Source organism: Simochromis diagramma, unplaced genomic scaffold, assembly GCF_900408965.1.
Source record: "Simochromis diagramma unplaced genomic scaffold, fSimDia1.1 OVJJ01000486.1, whole genome shotgun sequence".
Lineage (NCBI taxonomy): Eukaryota > Metazoa > Chordata > Actinopteri > Cichliformes > Cichlidae > Simochromis > Simochromis diagramma.
The window spans coordinates 51,893-66,638 of NW_024387047.1; the positions used below are offsets into that span (position 1 = coordinate 51,893).

At 41.3% G+C, this 14,746-nt stretch overlaps 2 protein-coding genes across 5 annotated transcripts in view; one reads left to right on the forward strand and one right to left on the reverse strand.

Annotated features, from left to right (window-relative positions):
- LOC120741666 (ras and Rab interactor 2-like) overlaps positions 1-3,093 on the forward strand; it is a 30,417-nt gene extending 27,324 nt beyond the window's left edge. Inside the window, 2 exon segments of the mRNA XM_040044650.1 lie at positions 255-389; positions 391-3,093. Coding sequence (XP_039900584.1) covers positions 255-389; positions 391-714 — 459 coding nt within the window. The 3' untranslated portion in view covers positions 715-3,093.
- Positions 3,094-6,839: 3,746 nt separating this feature from the next.
- slc24a3 (solute carrier family 24 member 3) overlaps positions 6,840-14,746 on the reverse strand; it is a 117,904-nt gene continuing 109,997 nt past the window's right edge. For all 4 annotated transcript variants that reach the window (XM_040044626.1, XM_040044628.1, XM_040044629.1 and 1 more), the window contains 4 exons: positions 14,419-14,533; positions 13,755-13,867; positions 10,495-10,560; positions 6,840-10,411 (listed from right to left, as the gene is read on the reverse strand). In XM_040044626.1, the coding sequence (XP_039900560.1) occupies positions 10,262-10,411; positions 10,495-10,560; positions 13,755-13,867; positions 14,419-14,533 (444 nt within the window). In that variant the 3' untranslated portion in view covers positions 6,840-10,261. The remainder of the gene's footprint in view (positions 10,412-10,494; positions 10,561-13,754; positions 13,868-14,418; positions 14,534-14,746) is intronic.

Below are 14,746 nucleotides of genomic sequence, written 5' to 3' on the forward strand. Positions count from 1 at the left end.
CACTCAGTGCAAAAGGTTTCTGTGACGCTGGCAGATTAGCACTGCTTTAGAGGTTGTCTTTTAGCTTCAGAGTTGATTTTGATATTTTTATACACCAGTATTTTCAAAAGCAACACCACCCAGTACAGCCTCTCAGCTTTGAAAACATGGCAAGGAGGATTTTCGGTGTTTAACTGCAATCAAAAACATCTGAGTCTTCAGGCTTCGTATGTTTGCTCTCTGAACACTGACCGTCTCCTCTGACTGTCCCTCAGAACTACCTGCGGGTTGCTTTGCAGGAGCTGGACAGCGGCTGCACAGCCAAGACCCTGCAGGTGCAACCTTATGCCACCGTGGAGGAGGTGTGCCAGCTGTGCGCCCGCAAGTTCAAAGTGTCTGACCCCGAAAAGCTACGGCCTGTTCCTGTTGATGGAGGGCAGCAGCCAGCAGCTGGCCCCAGACACCCACCCTCAAAAAATAAAGGCTGAGCTGCACAGCCGCCCGCAAGCCGGTCCCTTCTACTTCGTCTTCCGTCGCGTGGCCAGTAGCAGCACCGCCCAGCTATCTGCTCCCCTTCATGTGGCGCCCAACCTCAACGACCTCACCGTGACCTCTGACACAAAGGCCAACCTGAACGACCTCAGCACGGACCTGTCGACTGACTCCCCCAAACCCAGAGTCAGCTTAGGCCTGAGCCTGCCACCGAGCCACCTCAGCAGCTCCATCTCTGTGTGACTGTAGCAGCGAGCAGAAGCCTGAACAAGCTCTTTGTCTGCCGCAGTGTCACCCATAACTCCAGTAAACAAAAACATGTGGAGACACACGAGCTGGGCTCAGCGCTGTGGCGTGCCAGTCTTTGCAAAGCCGGACTTCTCCTTTCTTAGTCTGAGGAAGGTTCTGTCTGACAGGCCAGTTATTTGTCTTCCTGCTCTGGATTTCTTATCAGGGTAACTTTGTGGTAAACAGCTGTCAGTTGCTGTTTCCACCTCCTGATGGAGGGAATCTGAGCTCAGACACATGGGACAGTTCCTTTAAGTATACAAATAGATGTAGGTTATATATGTCATTTAAGTTTACTTCTCACAGTTGCTGGTAAACTGTAACTTTATTGTTTGAATTTTAAAAAGATAATCCTTCAGATTGTTGATTTGTGTGGATTTAGCGGCACCTGGTGGTGACTGATGCACAAAGCCATTTTAAAAAAGAGAGAATGAAGCCACTTCTAATACAACAACAAACAAAACAATGTTATTAATAATAATAAAAACCCAGCATGCAATGTGCTGGACAGTCTGATTTCTTTATTAAAAAAGAGAAAAGATTCTAGTGGTTTCATGGTAAATGTGCTATTGTTAATAATGATTATTACTAACAAAATATATATAATAGGTATAAGGTTATATAGGTTTGCAATGATTCACTCATTCTTAAGAAGCATATGAAAAAAAATTGAATGTAATAAAATATAAACAGAGCTGATGTCCCAATCATTTGGACCAAACTGTTACATGACCTGGCTAGCCACCATTTTTTAGGTGCAGCAGCTACAGAGGTGTGAGCAGACCTCCACCTTTCTCACTCAAATGACTTCACACTACATCTAAACAAACTTGGATTTAAAAGATACAAAAATTGGTGGGATTCCCCTTTAACAGAATGCAGAAATTTAAGAGACGCTGTTTTTTTTTTTTGTTGATGACGGTGTTTTGTCATTTTTTTGTTCCATAGTTGTCCCCACCATCTGCTGGATTTAAAGGGAATTGTTGATGCTCACGTAGAATGAGATGTGTCAGCGTGATCAGATAATCTGAAGGATTAACTTTGTAAAATTTAGCTCATGCATGTAGTTTGTGTTTAATGTTAGAAAAGGCAGGTGTTGCCAGTGTTTGTGTATTTACTGACAGTATCCTGGTGATATGAACGAGGCTCTTCCAGACCTGAGAGATGTTGCTGGTTATCGTTTCAGACCGTAGGGGTGGAACAGTTCTCCAAAGCCGCGGTTTCCCTTCATACCTCGGTTTTCGTTAGAGGAGAAGAAAAAGATTTTACTTGACCCCGACTGCATTATGAACAAAACGGATTCACTCGTTACCTGAATGGTCTGTAAATAGTAACCAGGCATTGACAGCTTCATATCACAGTCCAGGGAGACACGACCATGGCGTGACACTGTGGATGTTTGTGTTACAGTTTCTGAATTGTTCCACTCCTATGAGAGTGATATGTGACAGATCCTGCGGCCGGCTGCCCCGTCTCTGTACTGCTGACAAAGGCCTTTAACCCGGTAAGAACATGTATGAAGACACTGTGTGGACATCTAAGCTGGTCTGAGGTCCCACAGTCACACACGTTGAAAGGAAGGTGTAGAGGGTACTGTGATGATGGAGGGGAAAGTACTGAGAAGGACCTGCAGTACAGATCTATGTTAGCGTTGATTTTGGTGCTGTTGATCCAAATGCTTAAATTATAAGGTTTCAGGTAATCAGCATATAAATATATACACATTTACCAGTGTCAGTGTCCATTGTTTATCTGCCTGAAGTGCTGAAAGACTCTGAAACAGTCATTTTAAATTCCAGATTTCATTGTTTCCCTTGGCACAAAATAGAAAAAGAGCAGTAAAAATAAAACGAACGAAGGAATGAAAATATGAAATCAGCTATAGGCCAAATAATTATAAACATCAGCGTCAGCCCAAAATTTCACAATCAGCACATCTTGAGTTTGAACAATTGGAAAAGCTGAAAAAGATGCTCATGCAGTGAATGAACTGAAGTGCAGTGCTCTGTTCAGTCCTGTTTTACGCAGGGTGAAGTGTAACAGCTGAAACAGGGAAGTGAAAGTGTTGTTGAGTAGCATTAATCTTGTACAGAGCCTGTCGTGCAGACCTCTGTGGGCCAAGTCTTCAGCGTCTGAATTTATACCTACTGCCATGTTCCTCTAACATTCTTTGAGTATTTATATGTCTCTGTGCGGGGATTTTTCACAGATGGCTTTTCAATGTTAAAAATGTTCTTCATGGTGTCAAAATATCTTTAGTATCCAGGAGACATCCTGCTTATCATCCATGTCAGAAATATTCTTTTTGCACTCAATAAATGGTGGAAATGGAAATACTGTCTGTGCATTTGTTTGATCAATGCTCTGCTGTTGAGTCCCGTCATACCAGTTTCCTGCCGCCAGAGGGGGCTTGTGCCTCATTGATGCTGCATGAAGACTTGAAGATGAAAATGACCTCACGCAAACAGGATGTATAACCACAGAAAATACACGTAACAGGCAGAACATGTGGCACCCATCATGTTTGTAGAATTTAGACTAAATTGTTATAGAATAATATCCTGTGTTTGACCAATACATTTTTCTAATAGTTTAACAAGCCCTCCTTCAGATGAAATGATAAAATCCTGGACTATTTGACCGTTTGATTTTTTTTTTTACTATGTTACTGCCTTGGAATGGTGACTACACCTATTGCACTGTAACTATGGGGAGAATTCCAGGTCCACTCATCCAGCCTTAATTATACGCAAAAAGGAAAGTTTTAGGCCTAATCTTAACAGTAGAGATGTGTCTGTCTCCTGAACCCAAACTGGAAGCTGGTTCCAAAGAAAGCTGAAGGCTCTGCCTCCCATTCCACTTTTAAATACTCTGGGAACCACAAGTCAGCCTGTAGTGTGAGAAGCACTTTAATTTGGTGATATACTATAAGGTCATTAAGATAAGATGGGTCCTGAATATTCAAGAACTTGCATGTGAGGAGGATTTTCAGTTTAATTTTGGATTTAACAGGAACCAATGAAGAGAAGCCAATATAGGAGGAACCTGCTCTCTCTTTCTAGTCCCTCTACTTCATCTTCTAACTGTCATTGTGTTTATGAGCCATCCATTCTCTTCCAATTATTCAATTCAGGGTTACGGATAAATGTCATCAGCTGAAGCCAAACTAGAACTGGGCTATATTTTAATGTAAAACATTTGTACCACAAAATGATGCAATAAGTCTATGTAACCTTTACTTAACCAGGCAACGCACAATGGCTGATGCGAAAACGCTTTAGGAAATGGGGTCAGGGTAAAGAAGAATTAAAACGCACAGCAGCACACGTGAAAACACGCCCTCTGGTGGTAAATGTTTTCAAAATTAAATACAGTGGGGCAAAAAAGTATTTAGTCAGCCACCGATTGTGCAAGTTCCCCCACCTAAAATGATGACGGAGGTCAGTAATTTGCACCAGAGGTACACTTCAACTGTGAGAGACAGAATGTGAAAAAAAAAAATCCATGAATCCACATGGTAGGATTTGTAAAGAATTTATTCGTAAATCAGGGTGGAAAATAAGTATTTGGTCAATAACAAAAATACAACTCAATACTTTGTAACATAACCTTTGTTGGCAATAACAGAGGTCAAACGTTTACTATAGGTCTTTACCAGGTTTGCACACACAGTAGCTGGTATTTTGGCCCATTCCTCCATGTAGATCTTCTCGAGAGCAGTGATGTTTTGGGGCTGTCACCGAGCAATACGGACTTTCAACTCCCGCCACAGATTTTCTATGGGGTTGAGGTCTGGAGACTGGCTAGGCCACTCCAGGACTTTCAAATGCTTCTTACGGAGCCACTCCTTTGTTGCCCGGGCGGTGTGTTTTGGATCATTGTCATGTTGGAAGACCCAGCCTCGTTTCATCTTCAAAGTTCTCACTGATGGAAGGAGGTTTTGGCTCAAAATCTCACGATACATGGCCCCATTCATTCTGTCCTTAACACGGATCAGTCGTCCTGTCCCCTTGGCAGAAAAACAGCCCCATAGCATGATGTTTCCACCCCCATGCTTCACAGTAGGTATGGTGTTCTTGGGATGCAACTCAGTATTCGTCTTCCTCCAAACACGACGAGTTGAGTTTATACCAAAAAGTTCTACTTTGGTTTCATCTGACCACATGACATTCTCCCAATCCTCTGCTGTATCATCCATGTGCTCTCTGGCAAACTTCAGACGGGCCTGGACATGCACTGGCTTCAGCAGCGGAACACGTCTGGCACTGCGGGATGTGATTCCCTGCCGTTGTAGTGTGTTACTGATGGTGACCTTTGTTACTTTGGTCCCAGCTCTCTGCAGGTCATTCACCAAGTCCCCCCGTGTGGTTCTGGGATCTTTGCTCACCGTTCTCATGATCATTTTGACCCCACGGGATGAGATCTTGCGTGGAGCCCCAGATCGAGGGAGATTATCAGTGGTCTTGTATGTCTTCCATTTTCTGATGATTGCTCCCACAGTTGATTTTTTCACACCAAGCTGCTTGCCTATTGTAGATTCACTCTTCCCAGTCTGGTGCAGGTCTACAATACTTTTCCTGGTGTCCTTCGAAAGCTCTTTGGTCTTGGCCATGGCGGAGTTTGGAGTCTGACTGTTTGAGGCTGTGGACAGGTGTCTTTTATACAGATGATGAGTTCAAACAGGTGCCATTCATACAGGTAACGAGTGGGGGACAGAAAAGCTTCTTACAGAAGACGTTACAGGTCTGTGAGAGCCAGAGATTTTCCTTGTTTGAGGTGACCAAATACTTATTTTCCACCCTAATTTACGAATAAATTCTTTACAAATCCTACCATGTGGATTCATGGATTTTTTTTTTCACATTCTGTCTCTCACAGTTGAAGTGTACCTCTGGTGCAAATTACTGACCTCTGTCATCATTTTAAGTAGGGGAACTTGCACAATCGGTGGCTGACTAAATACTTTTTTGCCCCACTGTAAAATACTTTTAAAGATTCTAAAGGTTACGACCAGCCTCCCCCCACACAGCTCAGTGCAAAGTCCTGTTTGACTCTTTTTTAATTTACAGAAACTCAATTTTCAGACATCAGATTTCCAACTCTTGATCTGTTGAGGTCTATCATGCACCATTCAGTAGCTGGAGGCTGAACTTTAAATGGCATTCTTCATCCTGACAGCTATCTGCCAGTTCAGCGGAAGCATTTAAAAAATGCTGAGTCCTCCTACACAGCCCCCACCTCCTTAGATGGTATGGATGTGACACCATGAGGTACACTCAAAAACTTCTCTCTCTCTTCAACTTGCATCATAGAGCCACAGGAGCAGCTATCCAAGCCTCTGAGGATCCCAGTTAAAAGGCTCAAAATAACCCACCTTCATATAGATGATCATCACTGCCAGCCTTTTCTACAAGACCCCTGAAGGCGCTTCAAGGTGAAGGATGATCATGTTTCTTCTGGCAGACTTGGCACACATACACATTTTCAACATCATTCTGAAGTAATGACTTGATTGGCTGGCTAGCATCATTGGGAGGGGTTATGATGCATGTGACTGGTCTGTGTTTCCAGTGTGCGCATAGGGACTACCGTAAATATGAAAAAAAAAGGCCTTTGTGTCAGAGGTCACGGTGTAAATAAAATAACTGTCTGTCAAAATCTAACAGTAGGTCTGAGTCTGTATAGAACCAGACCAAGATAGCGTTCCATGGGTGACCTAGGCTTCAGACTTCTATACAGCACTCTGCGACTCCTTTTCTGTGAGCACTGTAATAAAGACACAATTTAAATACTTATTTCCTACATTTAGCATTAGAGAGTGTTAAAGTTCTGCCATCTTGTGCCGAAACAGAAGGTGATGTCACTGGATTGGTTGGTTGTTGCTAAAAGGCTGGTTTATGTTTCTAGTTGCATTATTTCTTTTTCAGCTTCAAGTGAGAAACCACACTGACTGTGCACCTATATTCAATGCGGTAAATGCATACAACATACAGAATTATCAGAAATAACTTGTTTGAATGTATAGATTTTCTATAGAATAATACTGCAGACCAGTCAAAAGTAGAGCACAAGCGATCGTGTCACCTTAAGCAATGACAACTTTATTAATGCTCAGGTAGCAAAATGATCTCTAAAATTACATTTGAGACATCTAAACACAAAGTAAACAATTTCTTTTGAAAAGTTTCTGCGTAGGAAGAGGTAAAGCTTAGATATGCACAGAAAGATATCATCTGCATACACTCTCACTCACTAGCTCTTACATCCTGTGCTAGCCACAGCATGCAGTCATCTAGGATTTCCAGTACAAACTAACTCCAGTGCCATCTAAAAATGCTTTAGACTCTGATCCCAAAGTACATTAAGATTTACCATAAATAATTTATTATATCGAAGTATCTCCATGCGAGTAAACAAAGGACAAGAAACACGTCAAAACAAAGGGGATTACAGAGGAGACCTAGGAACTATGAAAATATATTCAACAGATATACAGATTGAGACAAAAAATATATAAATACATTTACACCTATTTATATACATATGTACATCAGCAATATATCACCCATGTGAATATCACAAATTATTTAGAAATCTCCTCTACAAGATGTGTCGTTTTATAATGAGAGCGCGTTTTGGTTAGTTTCAAAGTACCTCATGTTTTACACTGTAGGTACATGCAGTTAATAGCAGCACATGACGTTTGAACCAAATAATCTGTAGCATAAATTGTTTGATAGTAAAGTGCACAATATATTTTGAAATAAATAAGATGGCCAAAACTGATGCCTTGGATTAGAAAGGTGTTGGTAACGGACAGGATGACACAGAGGAAAACCACGTGTACCTCAGAGAGGGGAATGCTACGAGACATTTTGATCCATTTCTTGATTTAGCTCATACTGATGTGTTTAACCTCCACAGTAATCAGACGCTTGAGATTTGGATATTTAAAAAAAGCAACAACTAATTTTTCTTTCTCATTTTTTACACCTAGATAATTTGTCTATTTGTTCAACCCAGCAGCTGGATAGTGTAGTGGTAGAGCTACACACCTTTGGTGCAGGAGTCACAAGTTTGATTCCTACTCAGTATCCAGTTAAGGGTGCTGCCTAGACCCCCACGATGCTAAAACCAAGCCCAGGAATAGTGCAGCCAGTCTGCAGCTTGGACACAAGCATTTCTGTGCACGTGACAAATAAAATTTAAATTTTTAGCTTTTTTTCGGGAAGAAGTGGGCTTTGTAGACATTCCTCAGGAGCTGTTATTGACACAACAAAAGTCATCCAGTTATTTGGTTTGTAATTAGCACCTCATTGAGCTCTTTCAGGGAAACTCTGGAGGAAAAGTTTGAGGTGGATTAACAGTTATACCCTGATATATGTATAATAATGATCACCTCAGACTGTGTTTAGGTCTCCTGTCAGGCAGACATTCTCACAGTTCCTCTTCATGATTTGAGCTTGTGTTGTGTTTGGATAGTTTGAGCAGTCTAACAACAATATTAACAGACATTTATGATTTGAATGCGCCTTTTTAAACTCAACTATAAAGTCATGTTTTATCAGCAAAGCGCCATATTTACATATCGGTAATCTCAAAGTTATTGCATTACATAAGATTTAGACCCTGTTTTCCGGTTATGGTTGCGCTGTACTGTCTGTTTCTATGACATAAATAAATACCTGTGATATATGAAATATTTATACATTCGAAAGACAGCATTTCCTATTTTAGATATTTTATATTTCTGATCAATAAATTAACAAAGTACCTGAAACAATAGATCTTTTTCTTTTAGCAATACTCTTCCCTCAGTGAGAAAAAAAGAGCATAGAGCACTTGACATTTGAAATGAACCTGTCTGAGGAAAAGCTGACATTTTGATGAAAACTGTGTGAGAAGAATCAACCCTGACTGACAAGCGTTCACTTCAGTGTTGGTGGAAGTCTTTCAAGAATAATTCAACTTTACTGGCCCCTTAGTGGAATAAAAAATTCCCCGGAGGGTTTCACAAACCACACTGTACATGCTCTAAAAACTAGTAGGAATATTTATGTGCCACAAACCTACCAAATCTGGACAAATCTAGACATTAGGCATTACAAAATACAAAGAACTCCTGGAGAAAAATATAGTGGAAACTCCTCCCAACCTTAAAGAGTTGGGGTAAAAAGTCCTACTTTACTACCAGTTACATTGCTCACCCTCAGAGAAGTAAAGCAGGACATCCATCCATCCTTCCAGCACAGAGCAAACACCTGGTCCAGGTGTGGTTTTGAATAATGCCACCACTGTTTTGAGTCTATTTGGTCAGTGTCTCTGAGAGGAGAACAAGCAGCAGTTCCCCACTCACGAAAGACATAAATACATCTGCTTCTCGAACCCACTCCACACAAACCTGCTTCATTTTACAAGGATCCTCTCCTCATAATCAGCGTGCTTCAGCGGGTAAACACCTTGCTCTCCCGCTCTTCAGTGCAAGTTTGAGCTCCGCATGTCCCGTCCACACGTAGAACTACTCATCCAGATCAAACGGAATTTTGCAAAATGCCCTCACAAAAATTGTGCTTGTGATTGTGATCATCGACCTGGATCCCCGGCTGCACAAACAAAAACCTGCCCAGGTGCTCTTGTGACCTCCAGAGAAGAACTGTGCGTATGACAGGAATAAATAATAAATAGGACATCTGGGGGTTATTTACAGAGGTGAGCTATTTATAGAAAGGAAATCAATATGAAACATGACAGCTACGGCCGTGAGTTAATTTATAAAAAGGTGACGGGATAATGCCCTGTTCCTGCTGAAGTGGAGACTTGTAGGTGCATGTCTTAAAAGAAAAACTGTAAATGCGAGCGTAAGATGGAAATAACAAAAAGTCCCAAGTAAACACTGTAACGAATAATGAAGACTCGTGGCCCTAACTCTGTCTAAACTTCCCATCGCTTTACATCATTGCTTTTATTTTTATTTTTTTTTATTACTTATTACTTTCAACTAGTAGATCTAAAAGACCCGCCTTTCCTCTCAGGAAAGGTTAGCAGCTAGGAAACATCACACCTAACACAGGGAGTTTCAAAATAAAAGGTCCTCATGTCAGGAGTGAGCAGTAGTAGAATAATTTCTGTGTGTGTGTGTGTGTGTGTGTGTGTGTGTGTGTGTGTGTGTGTGTGTGTGCGTGCGTGCGAGCGTGCGAGGTTATCATCCTCTGTGCTGTCCGTTGGTTGCTTCCATCTCTACTCCTGGAATCAGTCCCACTCTCTGGTCTGGTGTGGGCTAAACACCAGAGCAGCTCCATATGGCAAAAAAACAAGCCACAGAAAAATCAGTGTGAGTCAGACCTGTGCCAAATAGTATTTGCAATTAATTCTTTGGTCTCCAATAAGATCTTCCACTTGTTGCCACCAGCTATCTATTTAATATTTTTTTTGAATTCCTTGCAAACACCACTTGTTTGTGTAAGTGTGTGCACAGTGAGTGTGTTGTGTATGCGTGCGTGTCTCAGTCATCCCGGCAGGTCGGCAGGTTGACAAAGGTGAAGATGTTGTACTCGATGAGGCAGGAGAAACACACGAAGATGGAGTAGAGGATGAGACACATGAAACCCAGACGTTTGTTCAGCGTCCAGTTGTTTAGGTGAACTCCCAGGACCTACAGCAGAGGAGAGGAGGAAAGCTCATCAAAACTGTGCTATGAGAAAGAAAGAAACAGAAACTGTCCATTCAAAAACTCACTGTCATAAACACAGATGCCAGCAGGAGCCCCACAGAGAAGATGAGTCCTTTGCTGTTTAATTTGATCTGCAAGAGAACAGGTGAGACATTATTAATGCAACGATCATCAACCTAAAGGGAGTCCACACAGGAAGCAGTTTGGTAATCACAGTTTTGTAGCTAAAGGCTGGTTAATAGCAGCCATTCCAGGTCCTGGATGCCCAGGGACCCTTTAATGTGTTGATAATCCTGTCAAACATCATGTGGACCAAAGTACTGGACTACCTACACATCACACCTACAGGACCTGCTCAGGCATGAAGCTCCTGGTATACAGGTTTTATGTGATGTTGATGCCAGAGGAGATTTCTGGAATTGTTAAGACAACAGAGCACTGACTTTTGCACACTATGTATCTGTAAAGTTACCTGTTCTCCCACATTGAATAATTTTACAAACTGATTCAAATCATATTCAGTGAACTCTTTAGAGACATTGTTTCACAAATGTTTGGAAAGGCAGACTGCATGGTTATATCACTTTTGTAGACCACAGGCTATTAAAGATTAGGTGCAGCTTTGTCCATATAATGTGTGTCCAGCAAATACAGCATGTCCTTAAAAGTAAAGTTTAACTTGGAACCTTCTCCCTGACTTTCTGTGATCGCTGCACGTCACTGCTAGTCCCCTCCTGTGTGGAGATCCCTAAACACATTGTTGGTCACTATGAGGGGACTTGGACTCTAGACTTTAGCAACAGATCCTAAAACTTAAGGGCTACAGTTCTAGAAGTGAATGTTCCTATAGAAAGCATTTTAAGGATTCAAATAAGTCACGTAGCTATGAGCTGAATCAGGACCATGACAAGATTTGTTCTGGTTCAAAAAATGAAGGAAAACAAAAAGGCACCATTGTAGTAGTTTGCGTTATGGATCTGTATTAAAGTTTAGTCTAATTATCACAATCGTACAGGGCTTCGTTCCAGCCTCCACCAATCAGTGATGTTGCTGTTTCAGTTTAGGATTGTGGGTAAAGTAGTATTTCTCTGCAACACTGTGAATAAAATATGTTTCTGTTGAAACAAGGCTGATATCAGTGTGACCTGGTCTCACAGTGCCATAGCTTATAATGAGCAACATTATGGCTCATAATCAAAATTATAATCAGAATCTAAATGGGCTTTTTATTTAAATAGCCTCACTGTTGGGTTCTACGCTGCACTTAATTACTGAACCTGTTGTGATTAAGTAGCAGACATATGGACGCAGATATGAGATAAATAAGAAAATGTGCTTTAAGGATTTACATTTTCCTGTAGTCTCCATCAGCTCTTATGTGTAACAGTAACAGTAGTGCAGGTTAATAAGATGCTAGTTTACAGCATTAACTTTCTATTTAAGGTTGTAATGGTAAATGGCCTGTATTTGTTTAGCGCTTTACACATCCAGTCATCCACCCGTTCACACAGTTTTGTCTTCCACAAAAATCTCAGGAACGAACTCGATACAATAACACAAAACGATAAAGCTCTCTCTCTGACTGTGAGGTGGCTCAGGGGGTAGAACCTCATCTACTGATCTGAAGCATTTAGGCATGAAAAAAAGTGCTTTGTTTGAACGTGTGTGTAATTGGGTGAATGAGGCTTGTAGTACAAAGCACTCCGACTGCTCAGTTAGAGCAGATCTACTTAACATTTACCGTATATCCATCAGTCTGAGCCAGAGTCTGTTTTAGCCGTGTACCATGAACTGGTTGCCTGTACTAAGAAGCACTTGTCCAAGTCACTTCAGGGTTAACCCCAGGTTTCCTCTACTCTGTAGACCTCTGCATGGGGATCAGAAGGGTCGAAAGATTTTAAGCAATGTTTAATGTCTCCGATTTCCAGCAGCAGTGATAAACATAGGTTCTTAGAAGTAGCTTTATCATTTGATTCACTTTATTAATCCCAGGTTTGTTTTTTGGCATCATTAATAAAATAAGCAGTAATAATACATAAGACAACTACAATGTACTTGCTCACCTCATATCACATTTGTACACAGACCTATAATTCTGTTTTTGGTTAGTCATTAATATACTGCTGCTTGGGCTGTAGTTACATCATAAGGTTTTAAAAACTGAGCTATATAATGAACAGTGGTAACACAAACAGAGAGAGGTCGACAGTGATCACTGACTTTTTAGAGGCTTGTTCAGATTAAATAGAACAAGATACAAAGTATGTCAAAAACACAACAGGCTTAATAAACACAGAGTAGTTTCGACCTGGCAGCAGTGATGAAACATCAGGTCATCACTTAAAGACCATCAATACCTGTAAATGTGCTTTATAAATGATTTTTCCAAGTTATTGCATATGCTGTCTTTCAAATTGTTGTAGATCATGTTTGCATGTGTTGTTCTATCATGTCTTAGCTGATATTTATACATCAGCTGAGTTTTACTATCTGATGGACACAAGCTACTGCACGGCATATCTTCCTTTGCAGCAAATAGGTACGATTTTCAGTTTTAGTTTTGAATCCTACTGAAACATAATTTCCCTCCACTGCACTACTGGGAATGTAGCAGAGATGTTAGCAGTAGCAATAAACTTGTTGGAAAAATGCCACTCATTATGTGGGAGTCCACCATAACAGAAAACCTTTTGTCATATTAAAGCTGTCTTCTGCGGCATCTGTCCTTGTCTCTGAGAGAGAGGTGCTGCTACTGGTTCATGTTGACGCTCTCTTCAGTGACTTGAAATCCTGCATGAAGGTTTCAATTTCAGATGCATTCACCCAGACCTATCATCCATTTTGGATTAGAGAGAAACACTCTACTTTTGAAACTAGGCTTCAACTTTCCTTTTGGATAAAGTTTATACTTAGGGCTGAATCAGAAACATCAGTTATGCTCCACTTCCCTTTTTTCACTCATTATGCCAGTACATTACATTACATTACATTAAATGCCACTACCATGCACAGGTAGTATTCTGATTGGTTGAATAGTGGTCCAGAACAACAAAGTTTACAGCATTGAGGAGAAACATGCAAACTCCCCAAAAGATCAAATAAGCAGCACGAGAAGGAGGGACAAATTCACTTCATTATAAAGATTCATTTTGACTCTCTCAAGGACCAACAACAGTACAAAATGAGCAGCACACAGGCTGTTTGTTCCACATATTGTTGATGAAATGCTCAGTTGAAAGTAAAAAAACAACAACTTTCTGATGAAAGTCTGCAAAGCTCTGTGCACGACCATAATTAAAGGGTCGATGAGCTTTGTGCTACTTACATCAGAGCCATAGTTGATAGCCAAGGTCTTTAGAGCCCAGGGAAGACCGAGCCCTACCAGGATGTCGAACACGTTACTGCCGATGGAGTTGGACACCGCCATGTCACCCATTCCTGAACACACAGACGTAGACGGAGTTGTGAATCAGCAAAAACAGAAATCAAAGAGATGAGGCAGACAGCGTGAAAGGTAAAGTGAGTGGGAAAAGAGCAGACAGGAAGCAGGTTGGTCTGACGTAGGTGGACACGGGCGGCATTCAGTGCAGCTATCTGTCCAATTGACTTTCCAAAAAAATGTCAAAGCGATGAAGGCGACAGCAGCTACACAGTGGAGGATGGACGACTAAACAGTGGCGAGTGTCTCTCCTGGTGAGCCCCCTACATACACACAGACAGAGCTGTTTAAATATTTGATGACAGGAGCAAGAATAAACACAGATGAAAGGACAGAGGAAAGGATCTGGCGGCCTGTCTTCCCGCTCTCTTGTCACCACAGGGAAAAAGATGACAGGCCAGGATCTTTACCTCCCCTCTCCATCTCTGTCATCTAGTCCCCTCTCCAGCTCTTTGATAGCGGCTTCACTTTGATCCTGCTGTTTGCTCTGTGTGTGCATTTTAAATGACAGCTTGGTAACCTGTCATTTTGCGTGTTTGTGTTTGATTACCTTGTCGTGCCACTATAAGACTGGCCATGCAGTCGGGGACGCTGGTGCCAGCTGCCAGGAATGTGATACCCATGATGACGTCTGGAATACCGAGTGTGAAGCCTATCACTGTTACCTGACACACAAAGACAGAGACACACCATCACTGGTTGTATTTTTAACAATCAAGAGTGCTGACAGAAAAATGGAAAGAAAGACTAGAACCCAAAACCAAAATGTTAAAATGTTCTTTTTTAACTTAAAGATAAACCAGGAATGACACATGCACTTACCAATTTTCTTACATGATTAATGAAGAATTTTTTGAAGAGCTCTCACACTAATTACG